General features: G+C 43.9%; 1 protein-coding gene across 4 annotated transcripts in view; it reads left to right on the top strand.

Annotated features, from left to right (window-relative positions):
* Window positions 1-24,670, top strand: part of PKP3 (plakophilin 3) — a 176,923-nt gene that overhangs the window by 123,609 nt on the left and 28,644 nt on the right. For all 4 annotated transcript variants that reach the window (XM_069223196.1, XM_069223200.1, XM_069223199.1 and 1 more), the window contains one exon: window positions 16,912-17,079. In XM_069223196.1, the coding sequence (XP_069079297.1) occupies window positions 16,912-17,079 (168 nt within the window). The remainder of the gene's footprint in view (window positions 1-16,911; window positions 17,080-24,670) is intronic.

Here is a 24,670-nt window from a genome sequence, read left to right as displayed (position 1 = left end):
ACAGAGGTACCGGTGGACCTACAGTAATGGGTAGTGATATCGCATCTGGGTTTTGTCCATTCCCCATGTTCTGAGGCATGTTCATTCCCACACCATGGGTCATCATTGCCGGCATGCCCATCTGACTCCCCGTCATCTGAGCATGTGCTGTTCCCCCCTGCATCTGCTTCTGAGGCATCAAAAACTGAGTTGCTTCAGCTTGTGCCAATGTCGGGTTGTGACCATTCTGTACTCCCCTTACGGTTGGATCTAGAATCATTCCTGCACCGTTGTCACTGCTGTAGTACCCTGGGATCTGCGGCTGATAATTTTCTGCTGGTTTCAGCATGGGCACATCTGGATATATTCTCCTAACCTGCGGTATCTGCGGGGTGAACAGTAAACTCGGGTCCTTAGATCCCGATGATGCCCCTGAACTCTGAGTTTCACTGTTCTGTACCGGTGCCGGAGGGGCAGAACTGGTACTTGGACCTTGTCCACTCTCTGCATAAGGTGGTGGACGGTCGTTCAGCAATTGCATGATTAACTCCTCATCCTCTAACTCCTCTTCTCTTCTCAACTTTTCCTCGTCCTCTCTATCCTTGGAACACTTCCTGTTTGTCTTACAGGTAGCTTTCTTACCTGTCTCCTCTTCTTCCTTAGTAATTGCGGGAAACAATTTTATCCCCTGCAGTACATCTGACCTCCACACCTTCTGTGCATTATCCCACCTAGCGTCCGCTAGTGTCTTTTCTACCTTCCTTATCCTGTTCTCGAACTTATTTTGCTGCTGCTGTCTAGCCATCAATTCCCAAATTGCTAGAGCCTCAAACTGTGCGGGCCTTGGAGGTACCTTCATGTCGTACATCGTGAATCTCAAATTCTCTAGAATCCTTATATTGAATGTCCCATGGATCGGGAATGCTACGCTCCCATGCTTCTCTGTCAACTTGTGCCATTGCTTTAGCCAAAGGCACGGAGCTACCCCTTTTTCCTCCATTACAATGTAAGCTGGTGTACCTTCGGGCGGCATCTCCTCTCCTACGCTCGCTTTAATGTAAGACTCCCCCTTCATTGCACTCCTGAATGCTTTAAAGAATTTCATTTTCTCGTCTTTTATTTCACAAAATTTGTAATCAATAGGTGACTTTAATTCCCGGAATACTCTTCGCCTGCCTTTCCCCTTCCAATCGAGCCCCACGGACTGCGTCCAATCCGTGCGCGACCCTTCTCTCCAATCAACCTATCCCAGCGCGGCTCCTAGTGACGTCACACTCACACACACTACGGCTGACAAAGCCTCGCGGCTAGTCCTCCTTCACTCACCTCCTCTCGTAACAACTTCTTGCATGTATCGCGAGCTACCAAAAAATAAAACAGATCTGTCGGTTTACTACAGGACGGGTAACACAGTCGCTTCAGGACCTTAGGGACTTTTCACTAGCCTCGGCCGCTATTCCGTCTTTCTCGGTCCCCACGTTCGCAAGCAAATCTGACCCGCAGACCTACTCTCAACTTGTCAATGATCTATTCTAGTGCACTTAGAATCTTGTCAAAGCCCGAAGTCGAAGTTCCTTTCATTCCCTTAACACACGTACCGACTCGTTGACCACGCCCGATCAACCTACTAAACCACCCAGACCACAACATAGATCAACATACTCCGGAGTCTCTTGACCTCGCAGGGCCCGTCTCAACAACAACAACCACGTGGACCTTTTTATGCACAAAGCGCCACACGCACATGAAGTTCGACGACTTCCCTACTCTCACACTCGGAGTCGCACCTCCGCTATTTCTATGAAGTTCGACGACTTCTCTACTTCTACACTCGGAGTCGCTCCTCCGCTATCCTCTAAAAAAAGAAAAAAAATTCCTCGCAACCTTCCCACACAATCTGCGGCAATAAGCTGTGCAAGCGCAAAACCCTAACTTCACTCATACCATCACTAGTACCGCCAACGCCGATTCCACACCTCCGTTCTCTCCATTCGCAAGCTCCGAGATCCCGGGAAAGTCGCGGTGGACCTAGCCTATCATCATTCTGTCAATCTGTTTTACCCAAGAAAAATCTAATCCAACTTCTCGAGTGGGGTCTCAAAAGGGCGTAACCGTTAATTCAACACCATGTACTTTAAGAGTACAGGGTCCCAAAAGGCGAAACCGTCCTCTGCTACCACCTACTGATAGAGCGGTCCGTACTAATAATTTACCTGTATTCGGACGCTCTTTAGGCCGATGAATCTTTTGACTAAGTGGGAACTCTCCGTACTCTTATATCGATCAATTGCATCAAATCAAAAATCAATAACGAACATAAGCAATACCCTGATCAACATAACACTTAACAATTAATCCAGAATACATTTCGGCGAACCCTGACCTTTCAGTCAGGAATAACCACACCAGTTTATTAAAAGTTAGTGAATTTATTTCCCTATATTAACAAAGCTAGCACAATATAAATGTGTCTCAACACCAAATGATAAACATAAATGAACATTAATAGCTGTCCATAGCGGCGGAACAAGTGCAATCTATGTAGCATTTGAATCACAAGACATTCGATAATGGCAATGCAAATCACTAAAACTATGATCTGTAACGAACTAATTGCATACATTTAGTCAGCATAACAAGGTCTCAAATTGCATCGTGCGACAGAAGGAATCCTCATCTAACCTCAAATTAGCATCGGCATGTGGGACTTCATGCAAAAACAATTTAGCAACATTAATTTAGAAAAACTCCTAACTAGGGATCTTGTCAAAAATCAGCAGTTGGTTACCTAAAAGAAACACAATGCAATTGTACAATTTCCTTTCATATTTACCAATTACGATCAGCATACAAGGAAGTCTTCGTCTCCCAGGTACCGTTTCTCGATCAGCATGGGTACCGTTTCGATCGGCATGGGACGGGGCAAAGGGGCAAGGTGGACGGGGCAATTGCCTCACGGCGGCAAGGTAAAACTACTACTTCATGCAAAAGGGACAAATCAAAGTTAAAGTCTCTAGGGCAAGAATCATTTAAAGTCTCTTTCTCTCGATTAGAGAAAGCATCAAAGTCTCTTTCAAAATGGCGTCGCAGCAAAATGGGCCATAATAGCTACGAAGTCTGCAAAATGGCGGGATGTCCAGTAATGGCCGTAATGATCTGGCAAATGGCTACCTTCTTCTCGTGCACCTGGTTTTTATAGACAACAGTTCAAATCCAGTAGGGTCTTCCATTGGAGGGTTCATAGGTTAGCTTCAAATCGTCCAATCAAAAACAACAGTTCTCAAGCTTTTACTTAAGCATACATTATCCTTGGAGATGGGTACGCAAGTTGCAACATTTTATACCAATTAGCTCACTTTCAGAGCCTCCATTGTCCGCACCTGCAGATCGACCTTGGAGTAAAGAGAAAATATGCCAGGCTGGCACGAAACTTTAAGATAAGCATGTGAACGATCTCAGTGGAAAAGTACAGCTTCAAGCAAAAATACACGTTTAATAGCACATTGGAAAAATACGAGCATCTAAACCGTGAGACCGGGGAACTAGGCCGAAGCCTCCACTAAAGTTATGCTAAGCTAAAGCATTTCAAGCAAGCAAATCGTAGCACACGTTTATGATTATGTCGGATTAGTGCAATTCTAATACATCACGTTATATAAAGCACGCTTATAAATGTTGGCAAACTACTCTGAGGGCACATTTTGTCCCCGTACAATCTTTATTAGTTCGGTTAGAGTCACACATGATTATTTCAACACTACATTTAAGCGCTAATAAATGTAGAACCTTCATTTCTGCTTCATCAAGCCCGCCCGCCATGTTCAATAGTGTCATCAACATATGTGAGGCTTAAGATGCATCAAGGAACGTTGGCCACAACCGCCTAGCAGTAGCAGCTATTTTCGCATATTGAATGATTTGCCCATTCCCCAGTCCAAATGTGGTGATCATCTCTTGTATAGTAAGAAAATGACCCTCTTGGTAGAGGTCCAGCAGCATTAGTCATCCTCCCTCCTGCCTCTTATCGACTGCCATATAAGTGGCAACCTGGGCAAATGGGTGTAAAATCCAGACGTCTAATTCAGGGGCACAGGGGGCATGGCCGATCAGGAAGGGCAGGCTCTTATGCAAGATGATGAAAACGTGGGTGTCCAGTACACAATGAAACGGGGTGGGAAAGTCTCTTACTCAAATTCATACACAGGAAAAACTGCTTCAAAGAACACTTACACCAGATGTACACAAAAGTAAGGGTCCAATTGCACAACAAGAAGCACATGCTGGGGTATGGAGGTTTGTTACACAGGAAGAGAAGCACACAGAAGCACACACAAACCTAGTACAAAGAAGACACACCAGCGATGCACACATATGTAGGGGTTCTGACAGGTGTAGACAGAGGGGAGATAAGGTCTGTTACACAAGAACACACACACTGAGTAGCAATTCACAAACAAGACACGCAAGAGAGACACATAGAGGAGTTGGTTTCTATTGCACACAACATGCTCACCGTGAGGTGGGAGGTCTTTTTCAAAAACACATCTCGAGTGCAGGAGGCGTTAGTACCCATCCCAGGATTATTTAATCACGTGATTCAGCACAATTTAACTGGGCACTAAAGGCAGCGATCTTGTACAATCATTGTTGCCCCTGGCCCTACATAGGACTCGCTCTTCAGGCATTATTGAGTCACACCGTGTGTGATAGCAGCGGTGCTGCCTGCACTAGCGGTACCACATGTATAGAATTGTGTGCCAACAGCAATACTGCTTGTACCAGGACCAGCCTTACACATAGGGCACACTGTCCCAGTTTGTGCCACAGTGCACCTTTAGCAGGGTGTGCCAGGTGCAGACCAGGACAGCCCCCTATTCCAGTAAATGCCCAGTCCTCAGCGCTGCCATGAACCTGTGCCAACATTGGGGATATCACATTAGTGAAAGTCAAACTAGCAGTTTGAAGCTTCTGGTGCCTCTTTCACTGCGCAAGTGGCAATCCAGCTTCCGTTTGAAAGGAGGATACCTGGTGGTCACTTACCACCTTTCAAAGGATGCCCTTGGGGAACTCACTGACTGTGCTCCACCTCTTTGTGGTTCATAGCCAGTCCTCATCCTGGTGGCATCTTTGCTTCCGGGCCAGCATTTGTAATGTGGTGCTGGTGCAGATGCAAAGTGTTTCCTCACATGCCCGGGGCTGTGGCCCAGTGTAAATGAGGGATCACCCTCTCTTGATCTCGCCAGTGGCAAATGATCGCAGAGCGATCTATATCACAGATGGGGCACACAACCATAGGACTCGGAAGCCGCCAGCAGGCCCTTGCCCCGACACCGGTCATACACAGACCGACACCTCATTTCGTTGGAAGAAGTATTTATTTTATTTACTTTAATTAAATTCAAAAACATTAATCATTTTCGATAAATCGCTCCAATAAACTTTTCACTGCAAATCCAAAATTAATATCAAAAGAATTAGTACAATTTACATCTGTAACCATAAATCATTTTGACAGGATCCCTTCCGGTCCTGAACCACCTTTGGACCACACAGGAACTGGACGTCACCTGTATCCCTAGGGGGGGCGGTACCCCTGCTTCCTCTGTTCCTTGCCCACATGTTCAGGGTTCCGCCCCCTTGCCAAACACCAATCAGCCAAGGGGTGTAACGGGGCGGCCCAGGGCATGAGCCCCGTGACCACCCCAGTGATCTGGGCTCCCTACCCCCAATCTGGTGTGTACATCAGCAGGTTGGTCCAGGACTTCAGGATCCCATCTCTGTTGTTATACCGGGGCCCCACCCTTGGGGACCCCACCCTTGGGGACCCCTCTGTTGCTTCAGGTTACTTTAGTACCTCTTCTTCCGCCTAATACTAGGGAGAGGGTGGGTGGGTCAACAAAGTGACTCCGTCAGTCTGGGCCGCCGCGCCGCAAAGAAGAAGGCCTAGCCTTCTGGGGGGGGGGGGCGCTTATAAGCCCCTCACTGGGGCGCGGTGGCCCAAACCGGAATGGCCACAACGTTGGCCCAATGTGTCTCCCAAGGCGTTACTTCCTCCTACACACCTCGCGAGGCGTGCAGGCGGAAGTAACTGGTCAGCCCGCGCACAACTAGTGCGGAGGGTCTGGCCCCCGGCGTCCCAGACCCCTAAGGGGCCGCGCTCCCCCCATGTTGGGGGGGGCGCTCTTCCAAAGTGCCCTCGAAGAGTTTGACTTCTGGGGCCATATCACAAGCAGCACAGAGTTGAGCGCATGTTTTGTGCACCTGCATTGCGTTTAGTGAATTAATTTAACTTAATATTTCTCTGAGTTAGTGCTTTATTTTCAGACAGCACAACTCAGAAACAAAAAGAGGCACACCTCACTCTGTTTCCCAGCTGTGCTTTCTGAAAATAAAGCACTAACTCAGATATATAACTGGTTAAATGATTTCGGTTTATGCCCTGCAGGTGCATAAAATGGGTGCTGTGCTCTGTGCCTAACAAGCACATCATAATGCAGCCCCAGCTGCTTATTCTTTAATTCCTCAACGTTTTGGTCTCCATTTCCTCTCTGCTCTCCCCTTCCCGTCTCCTTGCTTGTCTGTTTCCTGCTCATCTTCATCTGTCAGCTCTCCTGCTCTTCCTCCTCTTGTGCTAGCTTCTTCTGTAAAACGTACTCTCTTGTTCCTTCTCTTCTTATTTATTTAATTTTGCGTTATTCATTTGCAGTTTGATATAACGCGTACTGCACCTAGGGGCGTTAGAGGGGTTTACAGTGATACTAGAAACAACTGAAACAACATATGACAGCACTTGGTACTTTATTTTGCCATTAAATTCGAACTGTGTTTTTAGATAATTTAATCTCGAATTTGAATGGTTGCACTCTTAAATGTGGGGCTACTATAATGCTTGGCGGATACTGTGTACATAATAAAGGCACTTCATTAATCTTTATTAATCTTGAGCAGTTTCTATAGGTTTGCCTTTTTATTAGACATTTTTCTAGCTGATGGGTGCTAAGACGTCCAGTTCAGGTAGACTTGCCTGATTTCAAACTGGCCACCACTGTAGCACCAAGGCGTGCTCAAGAGTGTTTTTTCCATTACATTGGGATTAGCCGACATTTTAGGAAGGTTCTTTAGAGCCCACGAGACCACATGCTCGAAGCAAGGTGCAGAGCTCCCTGTGTGAATCGCTACATTGCTTGTCCACGCAGCACATGACTGGACTTGACACTTTATTTTGCTAATGAACTGTGTTGAATTGTAATTGTGTGTTTAGGTATTTTAATCTCAAATTTGAATGGTTGCACTCTGAACTGTGCAGCTGTTATAATGCTCAGCTGATTGTGTCTGCATAATAAAGGCACTCGATTTGCCTGGTGTTGTTTTTATAGGTTACCTTTTTATTAGGCATTTGTCTAGCTGGCGGGTGTTAAGTGGTTTTGTTCAGGTATATTCATCTGAATTCGAGCTGACCACCAGTGTAGCATTCATATGTATTCAGAATATTTTTTCAATTGCATTGGGTTTAGTCAACACGCAGAGCTTCCTAAATAAATCAGCGAACAGCAAGCTCAGAATATTTTTTCAATTACTTTGCGTTTAGTCAACATGCAGAGCTCCCTAAATAATTCAGGGAACAGCCCAAATGCTGTGTGGATACACGCAGCAGGCTCGCCAAAACAAGCCCATCTACACCCATCCACTATGCGGAAGTGCCAGAGATCCTGTATCCCACACCGCTCATTTATGATATTCAAGGGTGGACTTGATGAGATTTAGAAGACAACCACTAGCATACACTAAGAGGCAGTGTAAATCAGAATTGTTGCAGGTAGATCCTGTAGTATTATCAGCTATCTCTGTATGGGACAGTGGCTTAGCTTTGTCAGATATACCCAGTATGGGGCCAATATATGTCAGAGAGCTCTTTGAATTGTATGCTAAATAATGAACATTCTCTATCTATGCATATTGTAATTCTTGCACTCTACTTGGAGGAGTATAATCCACATATAGGCCCGTATTTATACTTTTTTTGCGCCGCATTTGCGTCGTTTTTTGACGCAAAAAACGGCGCAAACTTGCAAAATGCCATTGTATTTTGTAGGTTTGCGCCGTTTTGCGTCAAAAAGCAGCGCAAATGCGGCGCTAAAAAAAAGTATAAATACGGGCCTATAGTTTTTGCCACTGAAACATGGTTGCTAGACACCTCCTGACCTGACATTAGCTTTTTCCTCCAAATGCTCTATATTTCGAAGAGATTGCCTGGATAAAAGGGGTGGCGGCCTTAAAATAATTTACAAAAAAAATGCTGGAATCTGGACCCCTTTGCGAACGTTAACTTTAAAGTGGCAGAGATCCCAAGTTTTAAAATATCAACAAATGGCTTCCTTTTAACTTAAGATACTTTTTTATATAGCCCACCAGGAATTAGCAGATCATTTGGATTTAAACTTGTTGAGTTTCTTTGCCGTCAATTTTAGAAGCTCTGAAGTTTCTTACACTGGGTCATTTTAACCTTTGGTTTGAAGATCAACTCAGATGCAACATAATGTTCAGAGTATTTGAATATGTGTGGTTTGCCTTTGAAGGAAGAAAGATCAGTTTATGGAGATGGTCGTATTCCTGTTGCTATTTTTGCATCTGAACAGCCTCTGATAAATATTTTACAGCCTACTGCGGTGCCTTGGTCTAACCATAAGGAGGTGCCCTTTATTATAAAAAGACCAACCTTGATGAGGACTTTCCTCCCTGTAAATAATCTCAGAGCACTTTGTCCCTGAAATGAAATCTCTACTGAAGCATTAGATAACGAAATAGAAATTACTTTTGACACAGAAAAGGATAGATCCACAATGCAATCAAACGAGTTGATGGTAAGCATGGATGGAAAATTGAAGAGATATAATGATGGGCTTAAAGAAATAATGGGCACATTGTCACTTGCAAACAATAAACGGTTTTCGAGATCTAAATCACCTGCACCATGTTATACAGAGAAACTAGTTAAAGCTGTAAACAAACAAGACTTCAAAGACCTAGAGAAGAACTAGCTTAACAGATAGTCTGTGTATTAACGAGTCTCAAGACACTAAAATTAGCTAAAGTGAAATACTTTGCAAACGGAGTTGAGAAGGCACGTCATTCATTGCAGCAGGTATTCTCAATAGTATATAATCCATGTAGTCCACCTTCTCTGTCGGCAGCTGGTGCACCTTTGCAGAGACCATGTGGTGATTTGTTGACTTTAAAACAAAATTAGGTAATTTCAGCTAATTTCGTGCAAGGAGCAGATATTGCTCAATCTGGAAACTCTGACACTACTCTGACACAGTTTGATTTAATGTCTAAAGAGACATTAGTAAACACGTATTGCATACAAACGTGGGTGCTCCATTAGACACTTATTGCATACAAACTTCGGTGCACCTCCTGTGCTACACAAGGCAGCTAAAACTATAACTCCTGACTTAACTGATGTGTCTAATGAATCCCTCGCTTAAGCCTTAGTTCCAATAGAGTGGAACACGGTATTGTATTCCTTTTACAGGTACGCAGGATGTGGATCCACAGTAACTTTAGACCAACATCCTGCTTAGCGCTCCCAGCAAAGATTGTTGAAGAAGCAAGTATGTAACAGATTTTATATATATAATCAAATGATTTATTTGATATATCTCAGTCCGGCTTCGACCCAAACCAGTACTGAATCAGAGCTAAATTACAGCTATGGAAGCTCTGCATAGCTCACTGGATCAAGGTCACAAGGCAGTGCTTATCATGTTAGAACAAATAGCTGCATTTGACACAATCTCACATCTGTGTTATTGAATTGCTTGTCTCAAAATACAATTCGGGACAAGGACAGGGAATAGTTTACTTCCTTTTTGGAACAGCACTCCTAAATTGTGAAACTAGATTTGTATCTGTCAAGTGCACACCCTATAAAAAGAGGAGTTTCACAAGGCTCGACCTTGACCCCAACCTTACTGTCTTTGTGTCTAGCTCTGTTGGCTGTATTAATAAGATCTTTTTGCTACAATATATTTTCCTATGCAGACGACACTCAGATTGTTATCTCCTTTAATGAGGATTCACAATCTGTTACTGAAGTCTTTCAGTCTTGCCTTGCACAGTTAGCCAAGTGAATGATCAACTCTCTAATGTTGAATGGAGAGAAGACTGAGGTCCTCATATTTGGAACTCATGTTCATGGCCAAAAGAATTGGTCCAGTTACCAACAACAATGGAATGAGCTAAAAGCTTGAAATTACAGATTAATAATTTTAGCTCTAGCTGTTTTTTATTATTCGCCTGCTTCATGGGGCCTTACCTGTCCTTCAGTATATCGAAAAACGGTAACTCAGGCAATGATATGCTCCCGCCATGGCTACTTTAACAGTCTCGGTCCTTTAAAACATTCTGTATATGATTCAGAATACGCAGCAAGACTATTACTGAATTTTCCAAGATTCCTTTCAGTTAAGCAGGGATTAAAGGTGTTGCATTGGCTGCCCACCCAGAAGGGAGTTATTTATTGTCAAAGCTATATGTATTTTTCATAGATCTTTCATAGGCAAAGGTCTGTCAACTTTTAAATCCTATCTGAAACCCTAGTTGCCCAGCGTTCTGTCGATCAGCTACGAAGGAACTACTGGAGGAATATCAGTTTAAGGAGACAAGCATGGGAGGCAGCCCATTCTTTTACCATGTTACTGAAGCTCGAAACTCTGCCTCTACAAGTACTATACAAACCTATCATTCAGGAAATAAATAAAGCTTTGGTTGTTTTAGCTTAAAGTTTGCTGCAATGTCAGCTGGTATGCTCAGCGCCAGGACACACATTACGGGATAACTGTTTGCACTTTAAAAATTCCAATTCAGATTCACAAAAAATTAAATATATAAGAATTTAAACAGTTATAAAACCATCTGTTTGCAGCAGATAGGAGGGGAATAAAATTGATTTTATGTTCAAAGTGACCAACAGTAGGAGCAATTCATTTTTTTCACCTTATCTTTAGCACTTAATTCCTCCTTTCTGATTCGTAAAGCACAGAGGCAAGGTAGAAGGAAGTTGATATCAGTATGACACCAGTCAATTTCCAGTTCCTGGCCAATGCCACACTTGTTCGGAAATGAAAGCAGGAGTTTTTAACCAAACATTGGCAAAGCCAACAGGTCTTGCCTTTTAGAAACCAATGCAGACATTTTTGCTTTACCAAAATGTTTTGCGAATGCATCAAGTGTGCCTCAAGATGCTGTGGTGGTCCAAGAATCACTGCACGCGTGTACGCATTGTTACCACGCATGCGTCATATCGAGGCGGCCATTTTGTTTATATTTATCATTCCAAGATGGCAGGCTCTAATCATGGAACAGTACGTAAAAAAAAAAAAAAAAAAGCGAAAGTACAAATTTTTTTAAAGAAGCTGCACAACTTGAAAAAAAACTGTCTCTAGGCGAGACGTACAAACAACAGCGTTAAATAAACAATTTGTTTCCAAAAAAGAAGAGAGAGGTGCCTTTATAAATAAAATAATTTGATTATGTTTGAAAACAATTACTTCATGGTTCGCATACAAAATCTTGTGGTTTTCTAAACGACATGTGATTTCTGTAGATCTGAGTCTGGCAGCGGTGAGCTCCCTGGCACACTGAAAGCCCCCAGGCTGATGGCAAGTCTTAAACTGCAACAGACTCTGGCAAGCTCTGCTTCTCTTCTACACCCTAAGTGTACATATAAAGCCTGAGAGATGGATAGGGAGGAGGGACAGTGACAGAGAGGGAATGGAGGGTGCAGTGAGAAGGAGGGAGAGAGTAAGAGAGAGAACACTAGGGACAGCAGCCAGAGGATATATTAAGTTTTGAGATAGGGAAGGCAAGGAATGGGATCTGCAGAGAACAAATATGGGTAGAATGAAAACAGAACAAAAGGAAGAGAAAGAGCTGGGGAGGAGAGCCGATGAGATTCAGATCTTTCTGCAAAAAGAATCTGTCTATCCCACAGAGGCAGAAACGTTAACATCGTGTCTTCCAGCCATCACTGAAGGGAAGCAACACAACTTCCATAATTTTGAACAACAGCAGCACACCTGAGGTAATCTTTTGTGGGAACAAATTCCTGTGAGCCAATGACCTTTGACCTGAGGCACATAGATTGTGCTCAGTCTCTACAGTACAAAGAACTAGGCTTCCTCGTTAATGAAGATCTGATGTTTGACCTTCTCTACAGTATATGTGTACTTGTAAAAGTATGCCACTAAAAACTTCATATTTTAAAATGAGTATTGCTATTTTTGTGCTAACACAGCATAGATCCTAATTTAAAAGTGAGTGGTGACGCGTAGGCTGCCAAAGTGGGGCTGTTCCGCTTGCCTACCTCATGCATCGCTCTCCCTCCTGACCCCACCCTCCATTCATAGGATATGGATATAACGGCAGGACTGAAGTTGGCTTTGCCATCTGCAAACAAACCCCTGTTGGTGAACATAGTGTTGGAAGGTTCCGCGGATGCCTTGTCCAGGCTGTTTCATGCCCTAACTGCTGCATTTTATCCAGCCTTTCTAAACCTTGGCAAGAAAATTGTAAAAGTATCCTGACACTTGGGGAGATAACTCCCTGCATGTTGGGGGCATCCATTTATTCCATTTTCAGTGTTATGGTGGCCATTGTAGTTATTTTGTCTGTCTAAGCAGTTCCTGCAATGAAAGCATGGGCCACTTCAGCAAAATAAAAGAAAAAAAGGAACACAGACCCAACAATAATCTCTAAATGTCGTGGTTTGGTTCAGCAGTTTTTGCTGCTTACTCACTATGCTCTAAATAAGCCTTGTCACTGGCCTGTCAATTTTCACTTTAGTAGTAGATTTTGTAATGGCTTCTGTTTAAGCCCACCTCAGCATGTAGCTAGCGACCGGCACTGCCTACCACCAGCAGGTCTCCTCTGGGCTTACACACTTCTACTGGCTGTCGGCTTGACAAGGTGTTTTAAATCTTTGTGTGGTCTACAGAGGTCACCTAGGCATTGCCCATGATTTTTGATGAATAAATCCCAATGGAAAGTGCTGACACTGATCCTTCGGTCAGCTAGTAGTTGCCTGCTCGGTGTACGACAGTTACACAATGTTTTGGACTGAAGCCTACTCATGTGGAGTTCAATCTCGACAGCTTTTGACTTCCTCTCGCTTCATCTTCCATAGAACAACCATCTTGCATTCATGCTTTTCAGTTGAGTGCACAAGCGCTCTGATGTGTTGTAATCTATTGGTGGGCTTTTAACCACACCCACTGCACACCCATCACTATCACTCATTCATTGGCTTGCCTTTCAAAAATCCTTTATCAGTGGTAAATGCTTTATGTTTGTCCCTCCTTAGGGCAGTTTTGTTACCGCCTTGGCCATCCACCCCGTTACATGGATAAGTGCACGTTTGCCGATACGTGTCACTGCGAGCAAACTTCTTTTTCCTTTTGTGTCTCTCCTTTGCGCTCATGCTCATGGTGACCGTGACCCTTTGAATTGCCTTGCTTATGTCAACTGTTTTACTTTTCATTTTCAATTAATGTGGCAAGAATTTACAATGCTAATAGCTCTAACGAGCAAACGCGAGACCCATTGCATTGCAAATCCTTGTTTACTAATGGCGCTACTATTTCCAGGTCAGCGTGATGGCTCTATGTCCCAGAGTTTCAGCTGCCAGACAGCTACATGAAGCCCTCTGGTACGAGTGCACTCTATAAATACGTCATAAAAAACAACTAAAATATAGTGCTTGCGAGAGGAAGAATGGTACACCGATTTGTGAAAAGTGGACAGGGAAGGAAACGCGGGAGAGAGCAAGAGTTGACTGAGTGAAAAAGAAATGTTGGGGGAGGAGAGGGAGCTAAGGGGTAAGGTTGGGAGAGTTAGACATGGATCTAGATGGCAGAGAGGGATTCAGAAAGGAGAGCAAAGTGCAAGTGGGGAGTAGAGATGCAGACTAAGACATACGATGCTCACAGTCAAATTACGGTGTGTCTGTTTTCAAAGCCTTTAGTTTTTAAGAAGCCTAGGGCCAGATGTAGCAAAAAAGCAAATTGCGACTTGCAATTTGCGAGTCCGTGCGACTCGCAAATTGCAAGTTGCAATTTGCTATGCAGAAAGGTGTCTCAGACACCTTCTGCAACTCGCAATGGGGTCGCAAAGACCCACCTCATAAATATTTATGAGGTGGGTCGCAGTTTGCGACCCCATTGCGAGTATGGGCACTCACGGGGATGGTGGCCTGCTGGAGACAGCAGACCACCATGTCCGTGACTGCTTTTTAATAAAGCAGTTTTTTTTTTTTCTATCTGCAGCCCGTTTTCCTTAAAGGAAAACGAGCTGCACTTAGAAAAAAAAAAAAAAAACTTTTGTTTCGGTATTTTTCAGAGCAGGCAGTAGTCCATAGGACCACTGCCTGCTCTGAAAAATTGTTTTTGTGATCATTCACAAAGGGGAAGGTAACTGCGATCGCGGTTGCAAATGAAATTGCATAGCATTGCGAGTCGCAAATAGGAAGGGAACACCCCTTCCTATTTGCGAGTCGCAAATGCATTTTGCGAGTCGGATCCGACTCGCAAAATGCATTTCTGCATAGCGGAGCGGCTTTTGCGACTCGCAAACGGCGTTTTTCGCCGTTTGCGAGTCGCAAAACCCTTGCTACATCTGGCCCCTAGTTCACATTCACTTAGGCTGTTATTACAGGCTACTGTCCTTTGATGAGGTCAAAACCGGTAGAGAAAGGGAAAAATCGTAGCATTGAGATGACATGCTCAGCCTCTTGTTTTATCCTCTAATCACCACTGTCCGTGCTGTGTTTTCTTTTGTTAAGTTTACTGACAGACAGGCCTAATGCAGTCATGCAGCGGCGTTAAGTAAATTATGCGATAAGAAAGACCAAACATTGCTATATAATTCAGCACAATCCGTGGTCTTATCTCTGTATCTTTCATTTTGACACACACTGATACAAAATGAAACTGAGCAAAATACAAAAATAACAGAGTATATTAAGTGAAGACAAAAAGTATACAAATGCACCAGTCCTATTGAAAAATTGCTTCAGCTTCAAATAAAGATTTTCTAATTATTTCCATCCTACTTGAATTATATTTGTATATTTCAATTTTTTTTGTGCTGCAGACAAAAACAGCAATTCCCAAGTCAATTGACTGCGGCCAATAATGCTATCTAGGTAGAAGTTTCACATCATAGATGAATGCTGCACTCGACATCTGAAACGTAACCACTAAACGAGCTGGTTAATCTTTGCATAGCCATTAGTAACTTGTGCTTCACTTGGGCTAGGAACATTCTGAATTTACAAATAATGCAGAACATGGTGGAATATGTGGCATGTATGGCAAATCCATAATTACGTGGAATAAATAGTGGTCACAAAATCTCAAAACTGCATTGCCCTTCCTATACAGTGCTACTCTTCATGACTTGGCCTCCTAGTAAAAGCAATACAGCACATTCATTATGCGACTTAGGGCCTGATTTAGAGTTTGGCAGATGGGTTACTCCGTCACGAACGTGACGGATATCCTGTCTGCCGTATTACGATGTCCACAGGCTATAATGGACTCGTAACATGGCGGACGGGATATCCGCCATGTTTGTGATGGAGTAACCCCATCCGTCAAACTCTAAATCTGATCCTTAGTTTGGGAACCACAAAGTCTTTAAGGATTTCCGATGACTTAATTTTTTGTTGTTGTTATTTTACCCTTTCCTTTACCTTTTTTCCACAATCAACATTCATTTTTTCACTGTCTGTCGCATCCCTTTTTCTTTTCTTCAACTTTGCCTATTTTCTTACGTTCTTGTCTACGACCTCCTTACTTGGCCAGTGGTCTCTGATTAGAGCTAGTTGTCTCTCATAGGGGCTCACTTTCTTCTTCTGAATCTCATTGGCCCTTTTCACCTTTTCCACACTTTCTTGTTCTACCTCTTCACCCCCTTGTTCACTCTTCCTTTTTATCTGTTTTTCTTTTATTTCCCCTCTTTATCAATCTCTCTCATTGTCCCTTTTCTACTTGTTCTCTCATCTCTTCATTTCTCCTATTTTCAACTTTTATTTCTCCTTTTTCCTCATTTTAACACACTTCTTCACATTATACCCTCTCTCTACTGCACTGCCCTTACTCATTACTCGTTTTCTCACTTCTCTCTCATTTTCGTCTTCTCTCTATTTTGCTGCCAGTTTTTCTACCTTTTCATCTCATTCGTCCCATTTTCACTTTCCAAACTTTTCTATTTTCTTACTTTCCCCCAATGCATTGTTTCCTCACATCCTTTTTCGTTGTCCCCTCGCTGACTATTTCCACACTCTACCTTTTGCTTTTGACTGTTACATGTCTTCTTTTCTCCCTCACTATGATTCTGTTTTTCATCCTCAATGCCATTTAACTACTGTTCCTCCTTGTCCCTTTTTCTAGACTTCTTCTTTTGTTCCATTATGCTTTTCCCTCTGCCTCCTAATCTGTAACCTCCTTCTTGCCCTCCATCTCATTACCCATTTCTGCACTTTTTTGCTTTGCCTCTCATTTTGCCCCACTTGCCCATTGCTCTTTTTCTGTACATGATGTTGTCCCATTCTCAGTGACTTCCTTTCCATTTTATTGCCTCCTTTTCTGATTTCTGTTACATCTTTTTTCTCTTTCATTCAATTTCCTCCGTTTGTCTCCCTTGTGCTGTACCTCACACTGTTTTTAAATTCCATCCCGCTCTTAGCCCATTTCTTTGCTTTCCAATTTGTTACCCTATTTTTTCACTTTTCATTAGATTTTCTCTCTTATTAAATTCTTTCTCTCTTTATCTTGATGTCTCAATTTCACTTTCTCTTTTATCGCTCTCCTTCTTGCTCTATCTCTCCCTCTTGATGCACATTTTCCTTACTCTCATTTTATTCTCACACAGAGTGTAGAGAATGCGGTGTGTGTGCTGCGGAATCTGTCCTACCGCCTATATGACGAGATGCCACCTTCCGCTCTGCTGCGCCTCGAGGGTCAGCGCAAGAACCAGGCCAACCCCTCGTCAGGAGAGGTGGTGGGCTGCTTCACCCCGCAGAGTAAAAAGCTGAAAGAGGTAAGGGGGAATCCTGAGGGGAGGTGTGAGCATTGGGCACGGTGACCACTAGGTACCAACATACAGGGAATTACTACACTGCTGCAGGGTTTGGGTGGCATAAATACAGGGGCATTTATGCCAAAACAAAGCATTAAAACCTTATCACAGACTGGTAAATATTTGATTAATCCCTGCCACTGACTGGTAAATTTCATTAATCCCACTTACTGGCAGTGATAAAGACTTAGTGACTCTATGTCGTAGACCCTGGTCAAAATGCTCAATGAAGTCTGGTCAGAGACTGGTAAATGCCCGAAGAAGCCCCGTGATTGATAAAGCAATGATTAATAAAGCTATGTAATTGAGGGTGGTAAATAATTGTGAAGCAATGGCTGGGGAGGTAAGTGAGGAAGCCCTGTTTGTATTAGATGTGGGTTGAAGCCCCGTCCATGGTAGTGGTATTTTGTTTTTGTATGGAAACGTTTCTAGAAATGTGAAGACAATTACATTTTTTGTGAGTACATTTAGAGCCATATGTAGTAAAATGATGGAAGGTATGACAAATTAATAACATGACATTACATACATGTTCGGTGGCATGTGTAGCTGCAGATACACATGCTGTGCATAGTCCGCCGTCTGGTGTTGGGCTCGGAGTGTTACAAGTTGTTTTTCTTCGAAGAAGTCTTTTCGAGTCACGAGACCGAGGGACTCCTCCTACTTTGGTTCCATTGCGCATGGGCGTCGACTCCATCTTAGATTGTTTTTTTTCCGCCATCGGGTTCGGACGTGTTCCTTTTCGCTCCGTGTTTCGGGTCGGAAAGTTAGTCAGAATCTCAGAAAAATTTGTCGGTATTGTTTCGTTCGGAATCGGGTTAGTTAGAACAAATCGACACCGAATCTTGAAGAGCTCCGGTAGCCCTTCGGGGTAATTTCGATCCCCCGTCGGGGCCTGGTCGGCCCGACCGCGTGCAACATCGAGACTGATGGAACGGTCCCCGTTCCGATTCTGTCCTAAATGCCATAATAAATATCCTTATACGGATCAACATTTGGTCTGTAACTTGTGCCTGTCCCCCGAGCACAAGGAGGACACGTGCGAGGCCTGTCGCGCGTTTCGGTCGAGAAAAACGCTCAGAGACCGAAGAGCCAGGAGGTTGCAGATGGCGTCCACGCCGACAGGACAACAACGGTTCGAGGAGGAGGAAGAAGAAACTTTCTCCATCCACGAGTCGGATTCCGAAGAATTCGACGTCGAAGAACAACCAACCGTGAGTAAGACGTCGAAACAAACATCACAAGATAAAACTGACAAAGCCCAGGGGACGCCACCGCCAACAGGCCATGGCTTAACCCGGAAAGTAGGTGACCGTCCATCGGCACCGAAAAAGGGCGAGCTGGTGTCGAAGTCGTCCGACTCAGGTCGAGACACAGGCACGCAGCAATCTCGGGACCGAGAGAGTGGTGCAGAAAGGGGTCGACACCGAGACAGCGGCACCGAAGTTGCTCGGCACAGAGACAGCGGCACCGAAGATGGTCGGCACCGACAGGGCACGACACCGAAAAGAAGAAAGATCTTGTCGGAGCCGAAAAAATCCAGAGACACGGTTTCGGTGCCGAAACACCCGGCAACCGAACCGAAAACCGGTTCCTACTCAGAGGAACAAGGACTGTCCTCTCAACTAAAAAAACACAGATTTGAGGAGGAATTACAAACAATAGAACCAGATCACACGCAAAAGCGGATCTTTATCCAAAAAGATACAGGGAAGATCAGCACTCTTCCCCCAATCAAAAGGAAAAGGAAACTTGACTTCCAGCAAGGAGACAAGCAACCGCAAGCAAAGGTGGTAAAGAAGGTAACTCCACCACCCTCTCCACCACCGTCAGCTCATGCATCACCGGCACAAACTCCACCACACTCACCAGCTCATACCACCATGAGCCAGGATGATCCGGATGCACGGGACCTCTACGACTCTCCAGTATCGGACAATAGCCCGGAGTCGTACCCAACTAAACCCTCACCACCTGAGGACAGTACATCATATGCACAGGTGGTAGCTAGGGCAGCCGAATTTCATAATGTATCGCTACATTCGGAGCCTATTGAGGATGACTTCCTCTTTAACACCCTGTCCTCCACCCATAGCCATTATCAAAGCTTCCCATGCTCCCAGGAATGCTAAGGCACTCTAAACAGATATTTCAGGAGCCAGTTAAAAGCAGAGCCATAACTCCAAGGGTGGAGAAAAAATACAAGGCACCGCCCACAGACCCTGTTTTTATTACATCACAACTGGCACCAGATTCAGTAGTTGTGGGAGCAGCTCGTAAGAGAGCCAACTCGCATACATCAGGCGACGCACCACCTCCAGACAAGGAGAGCCGCAAATTTGATGCAGCGGGAAAAAGGGTTGCAGCACAAGCGGCAAATCAGTGGCGCATCGCCAACTCGCAAGCACTCCTAGCGAGATACGACAGGGCTCATTGGGATGAGATGCAACATTTCATCGAACACCTCCCCAAAGAGTTCCAAAACCGAGCGCAACAGGTGGTGGAAGAGGGACAAAGTATCTCTAACAACCAGATACGGTCTTCTATGGATGCAGCGGATACAGCTACAAGAACAATAAATACTGCAGTCACCATAAGGAGGCACGCATGGCTGCGCACATCTGGGTTCAAACCCAAAATCCAACAGGCTGTGCTCAATATGCCGTTTAATGAACAACAATTGTTTGGGCCGGAGGTGGACACCGCAGTTGAAAAATTTAAAAAGGACACTGACACAGCCAAAGCCATGGGCGCACTCTACTCCCCGCAGGGCAGAGGCACATTTGGCACATTTCGTAAAACAACTTTTAGGGGAGGGTTTCGAGGTCAACCCACAGAAACCAGCACCTCACAAACAAGACCACCTACCTACCAGGGACAATATCAAAGGGGAGGTTTTCGGGGACAATACAGAGGGGGCCAATTCCCAAGAAACAGGGGAAAATTTAAGGGTCGCAAAACCCCTCAAAATAAACAGTGACTCACAAGTCACACAACCCCTTCACACAACACCAGTGGGGGGAAGACTAAGCCAGTTCTACAAATCTTGGGAGGGAATAACAACAGACACTTGGGTCTTAGCAATTATCCAACATGGTTATTGCATAGAATTTCTCCAACTCCCTCCAAACGTCCCACCGAAAACACACAATATGTCAAAACAGCATATAGACCTTCTAGGACTAGAAGTTCAAGCATTACTGCAAAGGACGCAATAGAATTAGTACCAGGTCGACAAAAGAACACAGGAGTTTACTCACTGTACTTTCTCATACCGAAAAAAAGACAAAACTCTAAGACCAATACTAGATCTCAGAACACTAAACACCTACATCAAATCAGACCACTTTCACATGGTCACACTACAAGACGTAATCCCACTGCTCAAACAGCAAGACTACATGACAACATTAGATCTAAAAGATGCGTATTTCCGTATACCAATACATCCTTCGCACAGGAAATACCTAAGGTTCGTATTCAACGGAATACATTACCAATTCAAAGTGTTGCCATTCGGAATAACAACTGCGCCAAGAGTCTTTACAAAATGCCTAGCAGTAGTAGCTGCACATATCAGAAGGCAGCAAATACACGTGTTCCCTTACTTAGACGACTGGTTAATCAAGACCAACACGCTAACAAAGTGTTCACATCACACAAATTATGTTATACAAACCCTTCACAAGCTGGGTTTCTCCATCAACTATGCAAAGTCACACCTTTTGCCGTGTCAGACACAGCAATACTTAGGAGCGACAATCAACACAACAAAAGGGATAGCCACTCCAAGTCCACAAAGGGTTCAAACATTTCACAAAGTAATACAGGCCATGTATCCAACACAAAAGATACAAGCAAAAATAGTATTAAAACTCCTGGGCATGATGTCTTCATGCATAGCCATTGTCCCATACGCAAGGTTGTACATGCGGCCCTTACAACAGTGCCTAGCATCACAATGGTCACAAGCACAGGGTCAAGTTCTAGATCTGGTGTTGATAGACCGCCAAACATACATCTCGCTTCTATGGTGGAACAGTACAAATTTAAACAAAGGGCGGCCTTTCCAAGACCCAGTGCCAACATACGTTATAACAACGGATGCTTCCATGACAGGGTGGGGAGCTCACCTCAATCAACACAGCATCCAAGGACAATGGGACATTCATCAATGAAAGTTCCACATAAATCACTTAGAACTGTTAGCAGTATTTCTAGCGTTGAAAGCATTTCAACCCATGATAACCCACAAATACATTCTTGTCAAAGCAGACAACATGATGACAATGTATTATTTAAACAAACAGGGGGGGACACACTCGACACAGTTGTGTCTCCTAACACAAAAAAATGGCATTGGGCAATTCACAACCATATTCGCCTAATAGCACAATTTATTCCAGGGATCCAGAACCAGCTAGCAGACAATCTCTCTCGGGATCACCAACAAGTCCACGAATGGGAAATTCACCCCCAAATACTAAACACTTACTTTCAAATTTGGGGAACACCTCAAATAGATCTATTTGCAACAAAAGAAAATGCAAAATGCCAAAACTTCGCATCCAGGTACCCACACCGGCACTCCCAAGGCAATGCTCTATGGATGAATTGGTCAGGGATATTTGCGTACGCTTTTCCCCCTCTCCCTCTCCTTCCATATCTAGTAAACAGATTGAGTCAAAACAAACTCAAACTCATACTAATAGCACCAACATGGGCAAGACAACCTTGGTATACGACACTACTAGACCTGTCAGTAGTACCTCATGTCAAACTACCCAACAAACCAGATCTGTTAACACAACACAAACAACAGATCAGGCATCCAAACCCAGCATCGCTGAATCTAGCAATTTGGCTCCTGAAATCCTAGAATTTGGACACTTAGACCTCACAGAAGAATGTATGGAGGTCATAAAACAAGCTAGAAAACCTTCCACTAGACACTGCTATGCAAGTAAATGGAAAAGATTTGTTTATTACTGCCATAATAATCAAATTCAACCATTGCATGCATCTCCAAAAGATGTAGTAGGATATTTACTACATTTGCAAAAATCAAATCTAGCTTTCTCTTCCATAAAGATACATCTCGCCGCAATATCTGCTTACCTGCAGATTACTCATTCAACTTCCCTGTTTAGAATACCTGTCATTAAAGCGTTTATGGAAGGCCTAAAAAGAATTATACCACAAAGAACACCACCTGTTCCTTCATGGAACCTCAACATTGTCTTAACAAGGCTCATGGGTCCACCTTTCGAACCCATGCATTCTTGTGAAATGCAATACTTAACGTGGAAAGTTGCATTTCTCATTGCCATCACATCTCTAAGAAGAGTAAGTGAAATACAGGCCTTTACCATACAAGAACCATTTATTCAAATACACAAGAATAAAGTAGTTCTAAGAACAAATCCAAAATTCTTACCAAAGGTTATCTCACCGTTCCACTTAAATCAAACAGTAGAATTACCAGTGTTCTTCCCACAGCCAGATTCAATAGCTGAAAGAGCACTACATACATTAGACATCAAAAGAGCACTAATGTACTACATTGACAGAACAAAAGTATTTAGAAAGACAAAACAACTATTTATTGCCTTTCAAAAACCTCATACAGGAAATCCAATTTCAAAACAAGGTATTGCCAGATGGATAGTTAGGTGCATCCAAACCTGCTATCTTAAAGCAAAGAGAGAGCTGCCTATTACACCAAAGGCACACTCAACCAGAAAGAAAGGTGCTACTATGGCCTTTCTAGGAAATATTCCAATGAACGAAATATGTAAGGCAGCAACATGGTCTACGCCTCATACATTTACTAAACACTACTGTGTAGATGTGTTATCTGCACAACAAGCCACAGTAGGTCAAGCCGTACTAAGAACTTTATTTCAAACTACTTCCACTCCTACAGGCTGAACCACCGCTTTTGGGGAGATAACTGCTTACTAGTCTATGCACAGCATGAGTATCTGCAGCTACACATGCCACCGAACGGAAAATGTCAATTACCCAGTGTACATCTGTTCGTGGCATTAGTCGCTGCAGATTCACATGCGCCCACCCGCCTCCCCGGGAGCCTGTAGTCGTTTGGAAGTAGATCTTCAACATTTGTACATTTGTAAATATATTATTTCAACCTTCAGTTTGTACATACGTATTCATTCCATTGCATGGGCACTATTACTAGCATACACAACTCCTACCTCACCCTCTGCGGGGAAAACAATCTAAGATGGAGTCGACGCCCATGCGCAATGGAACCAAAGTAGGAGGAGTCCCTCGGTCTCGTGACTCGAAAAGACTTCTTCGAAGAAAAACAACTTGTAACACTCCGAGCCCAACACCAGACGGCGGACTATGCACAGCATGTGAATCTGCAGCAACTAATGCCACGAACAGATGTACACTGGGTAAGTGACATTTTCCTTATCTCATATTCTTTACATTACTGCAGGGAGGGTTGATTTTCAAGATTACGAGCAGGGTTGCAAGCTGGGCAGAAGAAGTAAAAAGTATGGAGTGGGCAGGACATGAGATTATGGTTTTCCAGAATGAGAACTGAACCTTTAGCAAGACATTGAGCAGAGGCAGGGGCAGGTGGCATGTATGTCAGTAGGGCATATGTTCCAGTGGAGGAATATCAGCAGGCAGAAAGATCAGACACCAGTGGCAGTGGGAAGTGGTTTTGAAGAAAGGAGGTTTTGGGCTGGGATTTTTCGGGTTAGGCTATGCCCAAGGAATGTTGGAGTAGTGCCATAGACCGCTTTATTGGCTAGGGTTTGTGGCTTAAGTAGAGTCCTGCCTTCTGATCTGCATTTGGCAGGGACAGTAGGGAGATTAAAGAGGGCTCGTCTGGGAAATGTAATCACATTTGGGCTAGACAAGGTTGACAAAGCTTGAAGTTGTCCATATTGCTCATGACGCACAAGTTAATTAGGTTGTGCGCGGTGGTAGGTGGGGTGGTTTGTACTTATGGTGGGTGGTGGTGGATTTGAATCATTTCAGCTATGTGATGCACCACATTTAAAAAGGTTTCTGGCCGACTGATAAGGGTGTTATGGGTGGATGTTGCGGTGATATAGTTGGATAGAGTTTTGGGAGATGGGAATTTAGGGAGCAGATCCCTTCTTTGGCAGAGTTCAGTAAGAGTGAGCAAAGGACCATCCAATGGCAAATTGCTTTATGGCGGAGATATGAATCTGAAGATGTGGGAGTGTTATGGAAATTAGGAGATATTGTCTATATCTTCTGGACAGAGGTGAATGAGATGGTGAAGTTACTCAGTGGGGTGGATTAAATGGAGAAGAGGCATGACCCTAGGACTAAGCCATTGAAGACACTAACTAAATGTAAGTAGGCAGAAATGAAAAGAGCTCCATTTGATGGGGCGGAGCAGTAGATGGGTGGCAAAGCCCTAGCTGTGGCACATTGCTGATAAAGTCTTGGCTCTGGTACACTGATGATGAAACCCTGGATGTGACACATCAATGAATAAGGCCTTGTGGCATTGTCAGATGGTTGGTGACGCCCTAGGCAT

Source organism: Pleurodeles waltl, chromosome 3_1 (assembly GCF_031143425.1).
Source record: "Pleurodeles waltl isolate 20211129_DDA chromosome 3_1, aPleWal1.hap1.20221129, whole genome shotgun sequence".
In the NCBI taxonomy this organism is placed as follows: domain Eukaryota; kingdom Metazoa; phylum Chordata; class Amphibia; order Caudata; family Salamandridae; genus Pleurodeles; species Pleurodeles waltl.
Note: the sequence above shows the minus strand (reverse complement) of the source record. Positions and strands in the feature narration are given on the sequence as shown.